Here is a 20,710-nt window from a genome sequence, read left to right as displayed (position 1 = left end):
ATGTAAGGTAGTTCCCAGGGAAGGGAGGTGGGAACAAAGTCAGGGTGAGGAACAGAGCCTGTCTGCTTCCCCTAATTGAAACAAAGCCCAGCTTTCTGTTGGCAAGTGTTGCTTAAATGGTAGCAGATGCTGAAAAACCATGAGGGTCACAGGCTCAAGGGAAACTAATTTCTGCATGCCTGCCTCCAACAACGATAATTTGCATTTGAAAGGGATATTAAATCTGCACACGGCAGATTGAAAAATATCCTATTGCAAAAACAGATGCAACAAGCCCAATGTTCACTGCATGGAATCACAGTCACCTGCAAGTTACCGCTGCTACTCCAATCAAGTGAACTCTTTATTTGGTTCTGTTCAGTTTAGCCCTTGCTTAATTTTTGCAGTTTCAACAATAGTATATTATGTGTATCAGTTTCTGTAGAAACTCTGTTCTGCTGCAAGATGACAGACACATCGTGTCTGTAATCATGTACAAACAGGAGCAACCTTTCAAAGTGTATTTTGTTGTTGAATCACATTGGAAGTGCATTGGAAGGGTCCCTAGGAGCTGGGTATTCTTCCCTATTTCAATTATAAAACATGATGTATTTGGCATAACCAGCTATAGCCAAGAGATGATACAGACCTGGAAAGTAGTGGTGTCTATTCTGGTACAAACTAGATTAGGTTAGGTAAAGTTCTAATTCCTTTGTGGAAGTTCCAACATCGACTTGCAATTCTGCCAATTTTTCTAAACTACTGCACTCTCTCAAAGAACCTACCCTGGCATCCATATTGCCAACCTCATAAACATGCTCGTTTCAGAGAAACCTCAAATGTTACATCTGAAAGTGTGTCCATTGCTGAGGATTCAGAAACTTGTTCTTGCGATGAAGTAATTCTGACCCAAGCATTAGCTATCACGGGAATACTCCTGCTTTTAATAAGAATAAAGTTGGCTTTGAAATTGTAGCCAAGTACACTGATTATTTGTTTTGATAGAAAATGGATAAAAAAACAATCTTATACGTTGAATTAAAGTCCTCCAAGTTATATATATTAAAGGCAGATTTGGCTCTATGCAGTCGGTGGCTTTGTCAATTGCCCATAGAGCTTCTCACAGGTCTACTTATTTAAGCTCTTCAAGGTCTGCTCCTTGTTCACCTCCAGAACCATGTCCTCTAGATTTATGCTAATTGAGTAGGATCAGAAAAGAGGACTGTCCCTTGAACTCTGTTGCAAACAGATAAGAATAATATTAAGTTGCAGATCTGGAATCAGAAATATAGGATGTACTTCCTAGAATCAAACGACCATACAGTCTTGACAGATGGAAAAATGCAGCTTCTGAATAAAATGGTTAATTGTCCATTAAGTTTGCGGCTGAAGCCAACATGTTTTCAATTCTAAACTCATGTAAAAGGTCAAAAGAAAGACAGAATGAGGCCCCAGAAAGTGGAAATAGTGCCTGGCTTACTCTCATCCAACAGTACTCGAGGAGAGAGATGCTCCAGTTAATGTGCTCTTGCTGTTAAGCAGGAAATGGAAGCTGAGCATGAACTGGTAGGAATACTAGCAGACCTGCTTTAAATGATGGCTGTTGGTTCTGTGGTGAAGACTCTTGTGGTGCTACTGGGTGATGCAACGGGGGCGAGTGTTCATCATTGCGGGCCATTTGTCGAAGGTATTCGTGAGAAGTTTTGTATGAATCCAGCCAATGTGACACACCTTAAAAAACACAAAGCACAAAAAAACCTGCTCAGTTCAACTAGCATGTAATGCCAAGTCCAAATTTGCCACGAGACATCATGTGGCTGTGAAAATTGCTCAGCTGGTGAAATCATAGCCCTGGGCTTGCAATCACAGTCAGCGGTGAGGTAAGAAGATTCCAGACGTTGTTGAATTTGATGCAACTTGAATCGTTAACAGCATCAAGGAACCACTTTTCATCTAACATTATTCTATAATACTACAAAAGCATCAAAGTTAGGAGTTCTGGCATCAACAAGTCAGTCTTCTCTATTTTGTATGTAAAATTCATGGCACAGTATCAGTGTCTGTGAAAGGACTTTTGACTTTCACACGTTTGATCGTTCTCCACAAATTGAGTGCTTTGTTGATTATTAAAGGAAATGCAATTGTTAAGAGTCTATGATCTGGATCAAAGAGTTTATGGCACTAGTTACTGGTAGGCCCTGCCTAAGTTGTGGGATAAACTTCAAATACTGAAGCTGAGCTGCAGAGAAGAGAGGCAAAATTGTGGAAAAGTAATAATCAATTTCTAATAATTGTAGTAATTTGCAAAAAGTCAGTGGGCATGTTCACTTCTAAGGAGGAAACAGCTTAAATTCTTTTTTATAATTTTTAAAAGACTTAAATTACACCATTAAATCATGGCTGTCAAGTGCTTTACTTTAGTAATTGTTGTTTTTATCAAAGCACATACCTCGGTGCTTTGTTGTTCATTGCTCCAATCCAGGGACCTGACTGGTTTGGTTTATGGACACCACTGCACCTCCTGGTCTGGACTCTGGGATTGGGTGGGCAGGTGGTTAGCCCAGGGAGTGATCGAGAAGAAGGTCAGTAGAGCAGTGGAGCTGTGTTGCTATGCAAGATCGCAATGTAAGTAGGGCCTTATATATGTCACTTAACAGGAGGGATGATTGTTGTTAAAAGGCTAAGAGCAACACGTGAATGCCTCACAGCTTCAGGTATCCAGATTCGATCCTGATCTTGGGTGCTCCCTCTATTGAGTTTACGTGCTCTCCTCCTGACCATGTGGTTTTTGTCTGGGTTCTCTGGTTTCCTCCCACATGCTGTGAATGTGCTGGTTGGTAGGTTAACTGTTTATATAAATTCCCATACAGTGTGAGTGAATGGCAAGAGAATCCGTGGGAATTGATGGGCACATGAGAGAGAACAGGTTACAGAGAAATAGGTAAGGAAACAGGACCAATGTGAATGCTCAGAAAGGCAGCATGGAGTTAATGGACTGAATAGCCTCCTTTAATGATGTATGGAACAAGATGATAAACATGCATTGGGTCACACCTCCTTTAATCCTTATTTGATCGGACAACAATAGATGTTAAAGATCTCAAAATGAGAACATTTATGACATTTCCAAAATGACTGGAAAGTCAATGGGAATCTAAGTGTAAAGTAATATAACTTTACTACAATATATGAAATACTTAGTGAGGGAAGAACAGGGCCTTGAAATTCTGCAATAGAGGTATGAGCACACAAACACATAGTGCACTCTTAGTGAATTCTTTTATGTTAACACGTGTTAAATGTTTATTTAAAATTATTTAATTTCTCTGTGAAAATGTCATAATCTCAATGCTCAAATGTCAATCTAATTGAAAATTGGTGACATTTTTTCATTAATAGATCTTTGCACATACAGGGAACCACAATACAAATTTTAAAAAAATCAGTTTCCAAGTCTTTGGAGATCATTCAAATAGTTCATTCAGCTAATATAAAATGCTTTCTTCTGAAGCATCTTCAAGGGGATGAGATTACACCTGATCAAATACATGAGGGTGAAAAATGTAAAGGGTGGGGAATCATCTGTGATCAATGGTGGTAATGCAATTAGATTCAGTATGTGAGAAGATTGTAAGATAAAAAAATAAATCGAATATGGCAGATTTTTACAACTGCTTATAGTCAGGATATTCAAAATTAGAAGTAGTTTAAGCAATTAATAAATAATGATGGTACAGCTAACAGGAGTACTCATTTTAGACAAAAAAAAGATGAACTTCCTTGGTGCACATTTGGCTTCAAGTTAGCACAATGGCAATCCTAATAACAAGCTGCATCATCTGACCCCTAACTGAGACATATAAGGCAGGGTAGATGTTGAGATGTTCTCACTATTGGAAGAGTCTCAAATAGGGGAACATAGTCACAAGATAAAGAGGGCATTCATTTTAAATGGAGGTGGGTAAAAAATATCTTTTCAGAGAGTGATGAATCCCTGGAGTTCCCTGCCCCAGAGAGTTGTGGAGGCTAGATGATTAGAAATATTGAAAGTGGAGGGAGATAAGTTTTTGACAGATTGGGGAATTAAGGGCTATGGGGAACTGGCACAGAAGAGGAGTTGAGGCTAGTGTGGCTCAGCCATGATCATATTGAATGGAGAGGCAGGCTTGAGGGGCTTGGTGGCCTATTCCATTCCTACTTGTATTTTCTTGTGATACCTGAACAAAGATAATTCACTGCACCTTTGCCACACTGTTGACAGTTGGCCTGCCATGCTGAACCACTGAAAGGACCTGGATACAGGCACTTAATGCAAGACAATCCTGCAAGGCAGTACTTAAACTGGCAGGGCAGAGCTAGTTAACTAGGGATATAGTACTGAAAGTTGTTCTGGTGAGGTATACAGTTTCAGCTAAGTTTCAGCAGTACTTGAAATATACTTCAGGGTCTTTTGGTTTCCTGCCAACCTTCAGCTCAATGGTGAGAGGCATGAGGTAGAAGGATCCCATTGGAGAATGAATGCACATTCCAGAAGAGGCAAACAGGAACTCTGTTTATGTGTATTTCTTTGTTTGTTTTAGAGATTCTTAAGCATAGTGATGAATTGTTGGGTGTTTCAGGTGCCCAGCTGACCATAACACAGAAGCAGGAGCACCTAAATACATGAAGATATGGTGCGGCTGCAGTGGGGTTTGCTAAACAATGGGTGGGCAGAATTAATGGATGTTGTACCAGAGCTTCCTTCACATTTGACTGGATGCAGTATATAATGATGGAAAATAAATTTTAATTGTTAATACTGTTCCAAAATGTAGGAAGGTCAAGAACTATTTTTAGACTTGTTTCCTTGGCACTGAGAGTTGAAAATATTTGTGTCTGTAAAATAGAAGCAAGCCAAGTATATTCAATGTTTCATTTGTTTAACTTAGTCTGAACTCCTGGCATTTGGTTTCCATCCCAGTTTTACTTTTCTCAATCAGACATTTATATGGAATTTGCTTGAGCATGGAGCTAATGGGAAAAAGAGATAAGTAAAGGTATATATATATTTCCCTCTCCTTAGTTGGCTCCTTTACTTGATAACTAATGCTCCATTTCTTTTGGTCTTGCTTGCTCCATTCTCCAAGCCAACACTATCTTCTGACAGAACCATTTTCCACTTTATCAGTTTGCTTTTCATTCATTTTCTCCCATTTCTTCAGTGATGCTGCTGGTGGGAAGATTGAGCAAGATAAGGTCGAGAGAGCAGTCTCCTCCAGGCAAAAGGGCTAAGCAAGTTTAGGCAGGAAGCATAGACCCAGCAAGAGAAAGAACTCGACAAGACCAGGCAGAAAGGGGAACAAAAACAAGCAACCAGCTAAACAAAGGGAAAGTCCTAGGAAGCCTTCTATTAACACGGGGTGGGTTGGGGGCAGAAGGGGGTGAATAACACAAACCCAAACCCAAACCCAAACAAGTCTTACCCTGGCCAGGGTGATTTTTGGTAACATTTTGATTCTGAAGAGCAGAAACACAAAGATTAAGAAATCCGATGTGCCCCAGCTGAAACATAGCTGAAGAAAGAGTAGCTCTCTGAAGCTATGCAGCATCTTTGAATTAGTGGGTCTGATAATGAGTGCATAGATCTTTTTATTAACTAAATTCCCTGCTGCAGCAGCTTGTTAAAAGCTTAAATTGTTACTTGAGAGCTCAAGATCAAAGTGGTCATTAGCAACAAACTGAACCAGACCACAAAGGCTCCAGAAGATAAAGATCCATTAAAATATTTGCAGAGAAAGCACCCAGTATAAAACCATATAGAAATAAAGAACACATCAGTGTAGTTCTCAATAGCAATAATTAAGTTCAAACACCATCATTGGATCTTTTATGCAGAGCCTTTTTCCTAGAACTGCTAGCTTTTCTGTGGTTTACTGAAGACTTTGTAAAGAATTCCCAATCCATTTAGGATCTCTTGGACATAACCAGGAAGCTGCTGCGGAAGAATGTATAATAAAGAGGAAGAATAGATGGCAGTAAGGAAAAAGAGGTGGTATTGATGTTGGAGCTTGTACATCTCGATACAACATACTCCAATCAGGGAAACCCATAGAGATTTAAATCCAGATCAACTCAAGTGCTTCTGACCACTTTCATTTTTGCAAAGTTGCCTCTCTTTGTTCTGGATTGTGAAGTTGTGGTGGTACAGAAAGTTGCAAGTTAGATAGATGGACAGTACTCTCTCATGGGTTTCATTCAAGTGTTTTACACATGCAATAATATTGTGCTTATTCCCTGCATGCAAAGAATACCTGGTATTCCATATTTATAGAGTTAGTCTGCACAATCATGATAATGAAATTACCATGAGTAGGAGTTTTGCTGAGATTTAAAATTAAAACTTGGCCATAGCCAGTGCAAACCCAACCCAAGTCTGCATATTTATCATTTATTTTATACCCACTTATACAGAAGTATGAAAAGACACCTGCTACACTGCACACAAATTGCTGTCGATCAGGAACAGTAAAAAATGCTGCAATACTAATTAAGTCATCCTGACACTGACGTGGGTAAAGTATTAAGCTGAGCTGATATAGCATGGTCAACCTGTCTGACCCAGAGCAAATACATCAACCTCGGACTGGGTAGCCAGATTCAAGCAGTAATGTCTTCATTGTTGTTGGTTGAGAGATAAACACGAGCATATGAAAGTAACAGGCAGGAAAAGACCAGGGTGACCACAGTCACAGTGGCTGAAGCATCCTAGTTAAACAATTTTTGCTCCCATTCACCCATGAAATCACCTGGATGTGTAAAAAACAGAATTTCAAATGGGCCCATTAAGGGGAAAATATGAAAAACTTGTGACTCATTTCAACAAAAAGATAAAGCTGCTTGTTTAGGTCAACTGATCAAGCAGGGAACAGATACAAATGCTTTAAAAATAGCATACTTTTGCAAATCTCTATCACCACAGAATATCCAAATATCTTTGCCTGACAGTAAAACCACATGGAAGACAGGAAATCTCAGCAACATGATCACCAAACACTGTACTCATCCAGTAGTTTTCCTTGCACCATTGTCTAAAAGCTGACATTTCTCATTTCACTCACTAGTTGGTCCCATTATACATGCATTACAGCATTTTACTGAAGAAATTGCAACAATTTATTCTCAATGAAGCATTTCAAAACCTTGCAGACTTCAGTAAAATGGTAAGAAACCATGCCATTTGCATCAACATGATTTAGTTACAGTTTAACAGAATATCAACATTAATGTCCATAAGAACACAATATATATTGTTTATTGCCAACAACATAATCCATATACCCTATACAATGTGAAAATAGAAAGACCAGTCTGTGCCTCTAATGAACCAAATGTCTGAGAAAAGCACGTCTTTCACTAGGTTCCATACAGACCACAGATAAGCTTAGCTCTCTTGGCAGGAGTTAATGGTTACTTTCAGAAATTTTCAGCTGAAGAGTTATTTTAAAATATGTTTTCAGCCAAATCAATAGTTCAGCAGTCATGGGTTCACTTTCCCACCATGTAAGGTATATAATCGACTTCAATCACCCTGGGAAACTCTAGGCTAGCCACAGAAAGTGATCGTAAAAGCTGCCAGCTAAAATCCAACCGTTTCATTCGTGTCCTTTGGGGAAGGAAGCCTGCCAACTGTACTTAGTCTCACCTACACGTGATTCCAGTTGCAGAGCAAGTGGGAAAATAGGAATGGGTAATAAATACTGGCACTGGAATTTTTTGAAAGCAGATAAGGAAAAAAGCTCTTAATTTAAATAGACAAACAGCAGTTGGGGGTGATCAGTCTGCATCAAAGATATTACACCACATAATGCCTGGATAATTCTGTGCCAAGTGTTTTCATTTTCTCTGCTCTCTTTGGCATTCCCTTGGGATGACTTGCTTCCACTCCAATTCTGTGGGTTCTGGGTCACTGATGAGGCCATTGTGGAAACTGCAGAGACTTCGACAAAGGGGCAGGCGGTTTCTGATGGGATGGCTGGGTGGGTAGTTTTTGAGATGGTGTGCTTCTTCAATCATTTATACTGGACTTCCATCTGTTCCTATTGCATAAAATTGAGATTCTCAATGCCAGCCTGAATGTTCTTTCTCCACTTTGAGCAGTGTGAGTCCCAGCTATGGTGAGGATGTTGCATTTTACCAGGAGACTTTAAGCACATCCTTGAACCTGTATGCCTGGTAGTCTCTTCCCATGACAGAGCTCAGAAAAGAGGGACTGTTTCGGGAATCTGATGCCAGGCATGCATATAAGGTGGACTACCCTAGTGAGTTGAATTAGCACCTCAAGGGTGGGGACATAGGCCTGGGAGGATTTGAATTTTGCAAGGAAGTGTTGGTGGTATCTTTCCAGTGCCAAAGAAGAATTTGTCAACGATGTCTGCCTTCACTGATATTAATTCCTGAATAATTAAACTCCTGAGGTACTAGAGCAGCTTATATCTTTGAGTAAATCAATGTTTCCTGTGTTATGTATAACAACAGTCATTTAGTAATGCTGCATGAGATCTTTGAAGTTCAGTTAAACAAACTCATTGAGTCAGAGGCTTTGCTTCACATTTGAAAGACCTTTGTCCAGATTTGTTCATGTAATAGATCAGTTCACAAAATCAGGAGGACTGACTTCAGCCAGCACAACTTCACTTCTCCTGTCTTAGATTCTTCAGGTTGTTTACATGTCCCCTGTCTTTAATTTAACCACTTAGCATATCCCAACACCAAATCATCTATTCCTGAACAGACTATTTTGACAGGTTCTCCTTTCCTCAGAACACTGTCTTCCCTGGAGCCTGGGTATTTATCAATTACTTTGTTTCTGCATAAATATGAGCTTACTCCTCTTTCTACCTCCCTCTCTCTAATCTTACACCATCCTTTTTTTCACAACCAGTGTGTAATTAACTGTACAAATTTATTGTGTTGCCACTCCAGCCTTTTGGTTTGCTCTGTTGGCAGCAGAATGCTCAGTATAGCAGCTCGACCATTGATTTGTCAATTAAAAAGGTGCAATTTCAAATCAGTTAAGTAGATTTGTGATGCTACAACTGCAGGAGAGGCTCAACCAACACTCAGAGACAAAAATCAATGTACAATATTATTTTTTAATAAGTAAATATAATCTCACATTATGCCTTCGTCATACTTCCAGTGCTTTTTCTGTCTGTGTCTGCATATCACCCATGAATGCAGGTTTAAATATGAATATGCATTGTTCACCTTGCTATTCATTGCATTTAAACACACAAGGGTCCATACATTAGGCTTACCTGTTCTGGATCTAGATGTGAAACGAGCAGAGTCTGTTGAAAGAGTATTAAAAAAGGCAATATAAATAATTGGGATATATTTGTGAAACATTCGTATAGTTGAATAGAAGTGTCAATTTGTGGAGATGTCACTTCGCTATGTAATGATCATCAGCCATTAATACAAGATTTTATTCACCTACCCCAACATAAGCTGAACAATGACACAATGCTAAACTTCCATTCTTATAAAAATTCCCACAAGATTAATCCCAATAAAAAGCAAGTATCAGCATCTTTGAAACCACACATAATACAGTTTTTTTTAAATAGTCAAAGCACACCTTGAAGGATTTAATATTAGAGAAATGAAATAAAAGAACTCAGAGGCATTTTCAAATGGCATAGTGTGTATAAGTTTAAAAAGTACGTTTAAAAGGACTGAATTCATGTACCTCAGTGATGCACCTCTTCACATGCGAAAGGCTGAAGCAAAGAAGGAATTTTAATGTTTCAGCAAATTACACATCTAATGTCTCAGCAATGTTACAGTTCGGCTGCTCTGTGTTACTTAGATTTATTGCCTAATCCATTACTCCCTCACTAAGGCAGGTGATTTCACACTAGACATTAATTATTAATCATTGATGTAGTGTTGACACAAACACCTACTATATTTAATACATCAAGTATGATAATTCAAAATTTGTCAAAAATCCCCTTGGATGGTGAGCACTTTCTAAAGGAACCACATGTATCTGTGAGGACTATACGTATTATTTAAAATAAAAGGATGAGTCTGATTTAACTCCATGCCAAGTCTACTCATATATGGTGAGCCTAAGCCAAAATGTTGTTTAATGGTTCAGGCCAATGGGATTATTTCACTCTTTAATCGCAATAGGAGATTGGAATTCAGCCAAGTTGCTCCTTTCACTGAATGAAAGGGGACAACAGAGATTTTATGGTTTGGATTTACCAACAAACTGTCTTGATGAAAAAAATATTTAACAAAGAAAGTACCACAGGTTGAAATTCAACAATTCTTACTTTGCATAAGTTTTGCCACAGTGATATTCCTTCTGCTCAAAACACGTGGAATGTTCAAATCTTATAAGAAAGCTGCTGCTGAATATCCTGCTCTTTTCCCTTGGGGTAACTTTAGTCCTCCCTGTTCGTGTCAGGATTTGCTATCAGAAAGTCTCAGAATCTTGGGCTGAAGTTACGTTGGATAAAATAGGTACAGAAGTTCGTAATATATCCACAACAAAGGCAGTACCTGCATAGAAATTCCAGTGCAGCCTAAAGGTTGGACCAGAAAGGTGCAGATGCAGAGGGACTGCAACCTTTTTTGGTCGTAGCCAAACCCAGTTGTAACTGAGGCCTGCAAAATATTGAACATTGCTATGATCTCCCTCGTCACCAATCATTGGAAGTGATTGCATCCATCTCTCTGCCGACACAGCTCTCCTGGCCTGGAGAGGGGGAAACGGCAATTTCCCTCACATCCAAGAGGAGATGATGAGAGAGACTGTAGGATTAGGACAGGGGTCTGACAACACATGGAGCAGGTGCTGCCTGTCCCAAGCAATGGCCTGCGCACACTGTGCTGGCCAGGGTGCAGCCTGAGCCCCACATCTCGGCACTGAGCAGCTGCATCATTCCTCTGGCCCAATCAATACAAGCTCTCATGGGTAGCATCTCCACACCAAGATGGTAGGCTATTCATTGCTGGGGGAGTGCCAGAAGAGGGCAGGGATTGGCAGCAGGTTCCCAGTATATCAGCACACTGGCTGAGCAGATGGATTTCTTTTACAGAGGGGTGTGAGTGTTCAGACTGGAGAACCAGAAGCACAATTATGAATCAGCGCTCTGCAAGGTAGCACCAAGAGTAGCACCGGTGTAGTTACTCAGCCAGACAGTATTTGTTCCTTTCAGACTATAATTTATACCCCATTTCAAGAACATTCAAATAAATTCAAAATACTACTTTCAGAATAAGCATTTCCTAAAAAAGGTAACCCACATCCATATATGGATTTTCATTGTATACAAATTACTGACATTTCTTAAAAGGTTTTCTTTAAAGCTCCAGTGGATTTGTAGGATAATTCATGTGAAATTATTAATTTAACAGTATGAAGTATTTTCAAATATTCCTGTTTGTGAGAAAGACTGTTTTTGGTCTAAAAGTTAAAATGAATTATTCAGATTTTTTAAAAAACTAATACTTATTTTGTGATACTGTCAACTCTAATTTTCTCAACATATTGGAACCACAGCAATTATCCCAATTTATATTTGTCAGCCCAAGTGCAGTTAAGTTAAGAAAAGGGAGGGAGAATATCAGCCAATGTACCAAGTTCCTCGCCAAACTGGGTTCTGCACTGAGCAACCACTTCTTCTGTGGATCCAACCTCATGTTCAGGAATTGCCAACCAAAATTTCCCTGCCTCTCTACCTCTCCATCCTCTTTTAAGACTCTTCCCAATAACTGCCTCTTTAATCCTGTTTGATCTACCCTGATATCACTCGAAATGCCTCTATGTCAATACCTTTGCTTGATAACAATGCTGTGAAGTGCTTATGGATGTTTATTTGCAACAGTAAAGGCACTCTACAAATGGTCAGTGTTGTTGTTGCTCCTCAAATCCTCTAACCCTCACTCTGCTGACTGGAACACTGCACCAATTGGGGATTGAGGGTGAGAGGGATTAAGGGTGAGAGGAAGAAAGAAGGAGGCAATGGGAAAGTGCAAGGGTGCTGGGCAGCTGAGGAAGGCAGTCTCAGGGTGGGTGATAGGAGCTGTGGAAAACACTAGGATAAAGCAGTTAGCTCCTTTCCCTTCTGTCTGACCCTTCCCCCCTCCTTTTCCTTTCAGTTCTCTGAATCTCTTGCTAATTTCCAGGCATCAACCGCTCAGCCTGTGGGAAAGCACAAATACCAGAACCTCTGCCAGGCAGAGTCCAAGACCCATAAGCTTCAATAGCCATCCACTTCATCATTTCATGCGCTCTCTAAGCCCAGAATCTCCTGAATATCTTAATAAACCCCAGTCTTTGTCTACCCATCCTTTCTCATGCCTCCCCCACTCTAAACTTCCATTCCTCTGGAAGGTCTTTGAACATGTCATAGCTCCATTTCCATTTATCCCAAAACCCTTGTGTGAACTCCTTCAATCCACCTTCTCTGCTGTTAGACTAACTTGTTTCCTCTCTCAGTTCTGACGAAGGGTCTCTGACCTGAAACATTAACTGATTCTCCTTCTGCAGGTGCTGCCTGAACAGATGAGTGCCTCCAACATTTTCTGTTTTTATTTCAGGTTTCAGCATCTGCAGATTTTTAAAAAAATCCTAATTACACTCAGTTGGCTCCAATGGGCAGGCCATGTTGTACACTTGCCCAACACCAGACTCTCAAAACAGACACTCTGTTCCAAGCTCTTTCGTGGCAAGAAGTTCCAAGGTGAACAGATGAAATGATTCAAGGGTGTTCTCAAAGCCTCCTTGAAAAATGTGGTACACTCCACGCCAATTCCTTCCAATATGCAGAAAATCAAATCATATTTTCTATATTCCTGTCTGGTTTATGTAATCTTTACTCATAATATAAACTTTGGGGTCCAGCTAATACTTTGCTGACTCTGAACTACACTTCATCCTAATATATCTTTGGCGATGACCTGTGATCAAGACTAGTTGGAGCATTGGAGCAAGCCACAGGAGGAAACCACAGTGACTAAGTGAGGGAGTATTCCTTTTCCTCTTGCTTGCACATAAAGGTTTTTCTGTAAAGTCATGTTTTATATTGGTGGCCACTGGCTAGGTGGCAGCAGCACTGAACATTTGGAGTGGAGGAGCCTGAAACTTGCCCCATTCATCACTGTGCAAGTTTTGTGAGGTTCTAAGGCAGACATTAGGTAATTCATTTACATATTAAAAGGAACGTACACCTGACACATACCAAGGATGTCTGGCTCAATAAATTTTTGGGTCAGATATTTATCAGGCAAAATTATCCTTGTTTGTACTTATTTCATGTGCAAAATAGGTAGAAAATGGTCTACAGCTGACCTGGTTAGATGCAGCACTGAATGTGTGCTAGGTTGTTATATTAAGCTAAGTTAGGCTGGACCAAATGGCATTCCTGACCTGTAACTACCTTGTGATTTGTAAATACAAACTGATCTTCCCATCCAATCAAGTATAATTCTTGTGGAGGGAAATGGCCATCCCGACCCAAAATATCAACTGTTCATTTCCCTCCGTAGATGCTGCCTGACCCACTGAGTTCCTCCAGCTGCTTGGAGTTTTGCTCCAGATTCCAGCATCTGCAGTGTGTTATGTCTCTGAATATAATGTATTTTTTAGGACTTAGAGACGAAAACATGGCTTTCATTTCAGTTTGTTGCTTAAGTTAGAATGTGGTGTAACTTTAATCACTTCAGGGGAATGTAAGAAGAGTAAGCAGTGAAAAATTATATAAGTCAGATCATTGAATTCCTAAATGTTGAGCAGATCATCACTTTGTTGGACGTATCCATTTATGCATTTGAACACAAGGTGGATCTCAAAAGTAAGAAAAAATGATAATTAGCTCTTCAGTAAATTTGATCAGAACGATGAAGTTCATTGAGGACATTCAAAATAAAATGTTAATATTAATAACAGTGTTAAATGCATGTTTCCTGCTTTAGCTTCTTTAGGCAGTGTTATAAGCTGGAATCAGTAAAAAAAGTAGATTTACTACAAATAGTACACTCTTTTAAACTCTTCCACTGGCTTAGAAGCAAAAGATCCCATTGGTCTTATGCAATCATGTTAAAAAGGTCAATCTTCCACGTAAGCTTCAATGAATAAAGTATTCCCCCATGTCACAGTAGTTTGGGTAACGGAAATTCACCCTAATGGAATTCACAAATCACTACCAAAAATATTGAGGTATAGAATAAAAATTCACTCCTATAGAAATTATGTGAGAAAAAAAATTACTAAATAAACACAAAATAGAAAGAAACAACAGATTTTGTCAACTTTTTTCAAGGGTTCACATTAAAATTTCAACATAGTTGGTTTTCTTGGAATGCAGCCCTTCCATAACAAAGGGGTGCACTGTGTTCTCTTAATTATTCACAACTAGACGGAGAAAAGCTTAATGATGACAAGAGCATGGAAAAAAAACTGCCAATAGATACTCTAATGTTGTTTTAAAAACAATGTGGTGAACCTTGCCTATCAAAGCAGATATTAATAGCTGTTTTAGACACAGTTTTAATGAAATGACCTGTTTGTTGTTCTAAATTAAAGACTGAGCTAAACTGACCAAGTTAAAGAATCATAGAGTCATAGAATCATCAAGAGTCACAGAGTCATACAGCATGGAAACAGGCCCTTTGGCCCAACCGATCCATGCCGACCAAGATTCTCAGCTAAGTTAGTCCCATTTACCCACATTTGGCCCATATCCGTCTAAACCTTTCCTATCCTTGTGCCTTTCCAAGTACCTTTTAAATGTTGTTAATGTACCTCCCTCAACCACTTCCTCTTGTTCGTCCATTTTTTACAAGACATGTTTGCCAGTTTGGTTTTAGTCAGGCCTGAATGAACAGGCAAGTTTCCCTCAGGAGGCAAAACTAGAAGTGTTACTTTTATAGATCAATGAGGATTATGGAATGGCCACGCTGAGAGAGATAGAAGTATTCCAGCCTCCCAGTGGAAGTCACATGGAAGAGGATGACACTGGAAAAGGAGGGAAAGAGAGGAGCAGCATTAGATCTTCCCAATCCCTCACCCCTTCCCTCTCCCTCCCTTTCTTTCTAAGATGGATGATGTCTCAGTGCTAACTGGGAAAGATCCTAGCGCAGAGCAGCTTAATGTTGAGGTGGCCTTGATGGCCATGGGATGAACTTTACAGGGCCTGTACTTCATTGGTATGGCTCAGCCATTAGTTATTCAGTGAAGTATAAATGCTGACAGCTGGTTTTCTCTGACGTGCCCCAGATGGGAGCCATGTTGCCTGAGTACATTGGACTGAGACTGGTGTACATTAGCTCTCATGTTCACAGATCATTTCCCATCACGAGTGCTCATTCTCAGGCAAGTCACAGAAGGGAAGTTGACAGGGTGAGCCCTATTGTCATACACTCCATTCTTGCTCCTTTCAGCAGGCCTGGAGTCAGAAAATCCACAGCAAAATTAGCTTCAGGAAAAAGGAAGCATCAGGAAACCAAATAAAACAGGAGGCCGGTCATTCATTGCTGATATACTGACATATTCCTAACTCCAAAACAGAAACTTCCTTTAAAAAGCATTACTAATGAGCCTCAACTGCTCAGTGGTCATGCACAGATATTATACGGATGAGGCTAACTCTGAACCCATAGAAGTCATTCCACCTGGGAATGTGGCCTGTGAATGCTAAAACAACAGTCTCAGGTTCCAAACCCCAGAATTAAATCTGCAAAGCTATGAACCAGAAACTCCAGGTCTCACCACCAAGGTTAGCACAAGACCCTGAAATTTGCTGCAACGTGTTTCTTTATCACAGCAAGTACAATATTCTTCACCAGCCTTTTTCTCTGAATGGGCATAGCACATCAGGAGTCTGGGCTGCCCTTCTATAGTTGTGAAGAGTTCAGCACAACAGATTATCATTTGCTCTGCAGAACATTTTGTTCATTCACTGAGAACCCAGCTTCTAGACTTTGAACCCACCATGACCAATGATTCAAATGCGCAGAAACATAAGAAGGTGCAAAGAGTAGTGGACTCAGCCCAATACATCACTGGCACATCCCAACCCACCATTGGTACTATCTAGGTGAGGCACTGCCTCAAGAAGGCAACATCTAACATCAAAGATCCCCACCATCTGGACCATGCCGTCTTCTCACAGCTACTATCTGGCAAGAGGTACAGAAGCCTGAAATCCCACACCTTTAGGTTCAAGAACAGATACTTCTCTTCAACCATGCAGTTCTTGAACCAACCTGCACAACCCTAATCACTACTTCAGTATAGCAACACTATGACCACTTTGCATTACAATGGACTTCTTTGTCCTAATTATATTCTTTCTTGTATAGTTTTTGTGTAATATAAATAAAATTTATGTTTTTCTTGTGAATGTTGTGTACCTGATGCTATGTGATGCTGATGCAAGTAAATTTCTCATTGCACCTGTGCATACATGTATTTGTGCATATGACAATAAGCTTGACTTTGATTTTGACTTGTATTTGTTTAAGGACACCTCAGCTTTGTTTTTCTGTGTCTTGGGAATGACTGAAAGACAAACTCATGCAGTTCAGTTGTCCCATTGTGGGGAATCCCATGTATCTTTGTGAGGCAGAGAGTTCCTCATCCAGGTGGATTTTTAACCTGGGGGCAAACATAAAGAGATGTTCTGATTACACTGCATAGACCATTACAAAACAACTCATCAGTCAGGCCTCCATTCCAAGTATAGTATTATCAGCAGTTGGTATGTCATTTGGGAAGATGTTGTGTAGAGAATAAACATGGGTTAAAAGTTCTGAAAATGGTGTAAATAGTCTTACTATTAAATCATCTGTGGCTTCTATGATTCAAGGAATCTGAAAGATTTAGATCCAAATCCAAACTATCAGGTTAAAGGCCTATTCATTCTGACACTTGCTATTGTAAACAATGACGAAGCAATTCAAACACTATCTTCGATACAGATCCTCCAAAAACATTTACCTTGAAACAGATTCAAAAGGTGCATATTTAGTAACATTAAAAGATTTAAAACTTCCTAAACAGATTAGTTATCAAAAGAAGGTTTAGAAAATGCACTTCAGATAATAAACGTTGAATGCAGGAAGGCTTTCCCATGCAAAGTCTCCAATTGGACAACACAGAGGCACAGCAAGAATAGAAGCTGCCTCACAACTCCAGCAACCCAGGTTCAATCCTGACCTCCAGTGCTGTCTGTGTGGAGCTTGCACATTCTCCCTATGGTCACATGGGTTTCCACTGGTTGCTCCAGTCTCCTCCACATCCCAAAAGTATGCAGGTTGGCCACTGTAAATTGCCCCCTAGTGAGCAGGTGAATGGTATAATCTGCGGGGAGTTGATGGAAATGTGGGGAGAACAAAATGGACTTGGTATAGGATTGGTGTAAATTGGTGCCTGATGGTCAGTGCAGATTTAGTGGGCCAGACAGTATATTTCTGTGCTGTAGGACACTGTACGACTCTATCTATCATTCTAAAGGACAGCAGTATTAATTTAAATTGTCACTTAGTCTTTAAACTATAAAATGCTTTGAATAGGATTCACATTCATTATAAAATGTATCCTATACGTGTGAGTAATTGAGTAATGCCTTGGGCACGAGCAGTAAGTTGTTCTGACAACGAATTAGGCTCAGCAGCTGATCGTGCTGCTCAGATTTTGGAATGGCCCTGGTGTGGTGAAAGGAGACTGCTTCTGAAATAATTTTTACATAACACCATGGAATTTTCTTGGTATGTTATTGTCTGGAGAGATTGTTAGTGGGTGAGAAGTAATGTTGCAGCAAAGAATCCTCTGTGTGTGCCATTCTGACTGTGTGGGTCATAGCAGCTGTAACTTCTGAAGGAATGTGAGCTGAGGAATGATTAAATGGCCTGTCCATGATTGTAAATGTATGGAAGGAATGTGCAGCCTATTCGGTTAGAGATTTGAGGCACTTTTTACTCCAATAAAGATGACATGATCAAAAATATTATTTAACGGTGAATAAAAGCAAGAGCTGAAATTTCATTAAAATATATAAACTTTACAAGTGCAACTACTGTCACCTGTCTTGGCTATACTGTAACTGTAACAGCAGAACTAGAGCTTTATCAAACTAAAAGAAAGAGTCTAATGAGGAAGACCAGAAATATTTGCATGCCCATTAAGTTTGCAGCAAGTGTCAACATATTGATAGTGAAGTGGTTTTATCTGGGAGTATTCTTCATTTGGTTTTATTGCTGGTTGATGGCAGAAAGTTTATCATAAACATTTTCATGGACAATAACTTTGACATGAAGCACAGGGCACAGAATGGTGTGGTAATTCAATGATAGGGCGGCACAGTGGTGTGGCTGGTGGTGCTGCCAGACAGATCCAGGGATCCAGGTTCAAATCTGATCTTGGGTACTGTCTTTGCAGAGTTTGCAAGTTCTCCCTGTGACCCTGTTTCCCTTGGATATCCTGGTTTCCTCTCACATCCCAAATATGTGCTGGGAGGTTAATTGGCTACTGTAAATTATCTGTAGTGTAGGGTGACAGTGGGAGAACTGGGGGCAGTTGATGGGTTTGTAAGAGAGAACAGGCTATTAGTTGGGGGATTGAATCAATGACACCACTCTGATAGCCAGCATATACTAATAGGAAGAATGGCCCTTTTCCATACTATAAAATATATGCGAGAAATATATACGATGGTTGCTTACTGAGAGGAATTAGTTGTGAATAGTAAAGGGTTATTAGGCTATTGTGTCTTGCATGGGAATTAATATTCAGTGTTTTTTAAGTAATTAACTTTTTTAGCTTCTTAAGTAATTTGTTCTTAATGCCTGCCTATCTTAATTCATCAGCACCTTTCAGAAGAAAACTGACAAGTCAAAAACAGTACAGAATATCAATTCTCTCTGTAATGTCTCCATCAAACATGGAACTCTCTCCTGTCTACGTCAGAGAGATAACAGACATTGCTATCTTGTCTGATCATGATGCAAAGTCAAATAGCACTCTTATTTAATTCTTTTAAATGCATTATAATGAATAATTAGAGGTCTTTCATCTGTTCAGAGGGTCACCTCCTCCCCCTTCCCTCGATTACCTGTCTGTTCCATTTAAGCACCTCAAAACAGTGATCATATTGAATTAACTCCCTCAGCTGTCTCTGAAAGAAATTTCATGGTCTGGATTTATGATCAATGTCTGCTTTTAATTGTGAGGTGTGTTTAGATTTTTACAGAGAATAGACATTCCAATGTGTTGATGTTAAAATTCCCACCACACTGGTGGTTTCCCTTGTAGAAATTTCCTGCTGTGCTGTGTAGTTCTTCCACAAACTTTGACAAGTAGAAGTTGCTCTATGAGAGTGGAATTCCCCTTCAGTAATATGTTGCTACTGAGACAAAAGGTAATAACCTACTTATGCTTAACATCTGTTCCCAAGCAACCTTTAATTATAAAACAGAAAACTTAAGCAAGAGGCAAATAAGAGTTTGCATCATCTGGAGTTAGACATATCAATGTCAGTGGATTTGGTAAATTGATATTCAGACTGATTGCAACAAAAATAACAGCTTGATTTCTTGCTGAGAGGTTTCTAATCAATACCGTTTTGAAAAATCATCATTATTTGGTATAAATTATTCATCAATTTTTACAGATAGTTTGCATAAAAATACATATTTATAGTTTCTGGAAGTATATAAGAGTTAGAGAGGTAACACAGGGGAACAGCATAGTGGCACAGCTGGTAGAGCTGTTGCCTCACAGCTCCAGAGACCCAGGTTCAATCCTGACCTCTGGCAGTGTCTGTGTGGAGTTTGCACATTCTTCCTGTGATCATGTGGGTCTCCTCTGGTTAATAGGTCACCGTAAATTTCCCCCAGTGGGATTTGTGTAAATTGGTGCTTGATGGATGGGCACAGACTTGGTGGGCTGAACGGCCTATTTCTGTACTCTATGATTCTTTGACTGTATTGGAATATTTCTGTTTTTATTTCAGATTTCCAGTATCTGCATTTTGTTAATTTTTGTAATATTTTTCACTTTCAGTCACGATTGTGCAGTTGGATTACACAACTGAATGTTCAAAATTTATTTTCTGGAATGTTGTTCTAATGCATTGGATGTTATTTGTTAAATTCCATGGCTGGCTTCTCTACAGTTAAAGGATGATTGAAAGTCCAACACTAGCTTTTTCTTTTCTCTTAGAATCCTGCTCTAATAGCTGACTTGTTCCTAGAAACTGGATTATTGTGTACAAGTGCAAGACTGAAATACACACACCCTTCCTGCTCACTGTCCCCACCTCTACTCCGCAAAAGAAAATTCTATTATCGGTTGAAAACAAATGTGAAACAGCATTAACCTGACTTCCTCCTCAAAACCTAGTGCGAAATGGACTCTGTATGTGTCCTGACAGGAGCAGTATCATTTTAATGCAGTTACCACCACTCTGTTGTCTAGTTCTTGTTTAAGATTTTCAGACCTTAAAGACACAATCACCACAGTGGCCAAAAACCATTAAGATGTAAGCTGGAATAGTGGAGAGGACAGCTGCTTGGGACATCTTCATAATTCTGCATGTTTGCTCCCAGGTCAGATCCCATCTCCTGTCACACCCGTTTCCATACTTGTGCAACACACGGGGTGATCATTGAGCTACACATAATATTATCTCAATTTTTACGTTTTCCAAAATGCACTTGTTATTTTGAACACAGA

The 20,710-nt window shown here is 39.6% G+C and overlaps 1 protein-coding gene across 3 annotated transcripts in view; it reads right to left on the bottom strand.

Annotated features, from left to right (window-relative positions):
• LOC127579976 (platelet-derived growth factor subunit A-like) overlaps nucleotides 1–20,710 on the bottom strand; it is a 66,756-nt gene that overhangs the window by 12,178 nt on the left and 33,868 nt on the right. For 2 of the 3 annotated variants that reach the window (XM_052033086.1, XM_052033085.1), the window contains 2 exons: nucleotides 9,276–9,308; nucleotides 1,564–1,710 (listed from right to left, as the gene is read on the bottom strand). In XM_052033086.1, the coding sequence (XP_051889046.1) occupies nucleotides 1,564–1,710; nucleotides 9,276–9,308 (180 nt within the window). The remainder of the gene's footprint in view (nucleotides 1–1,563; nucleotides 1,711–9,275; nucleotides 9,309–20,710) is intronic. The other variant, XM_052033087.1, reaches the window with a different exon arrangement.

The sequence above is a fragment of the Pristis pectinata genome, chromosome 18 (assembly GCF_009764475.1).
Source record: "Pristis pectinata isolate sPriPec2 chromosome 18, sPriPec2.1.pri, whole genome shotgun sequence".
Classification (NCBI taxonomy): Eukaryota; Metazoa; Chordata; class Chondrichthyes; order Rhinopristiformes; family Pristidae; genus Pristis; species Pristis pectinata.
The sequence above is the reverse complement of the archived record's forward strand: the minus strand, read 5'-3'. Positions and strand labels throughout refer to the sequence as shown.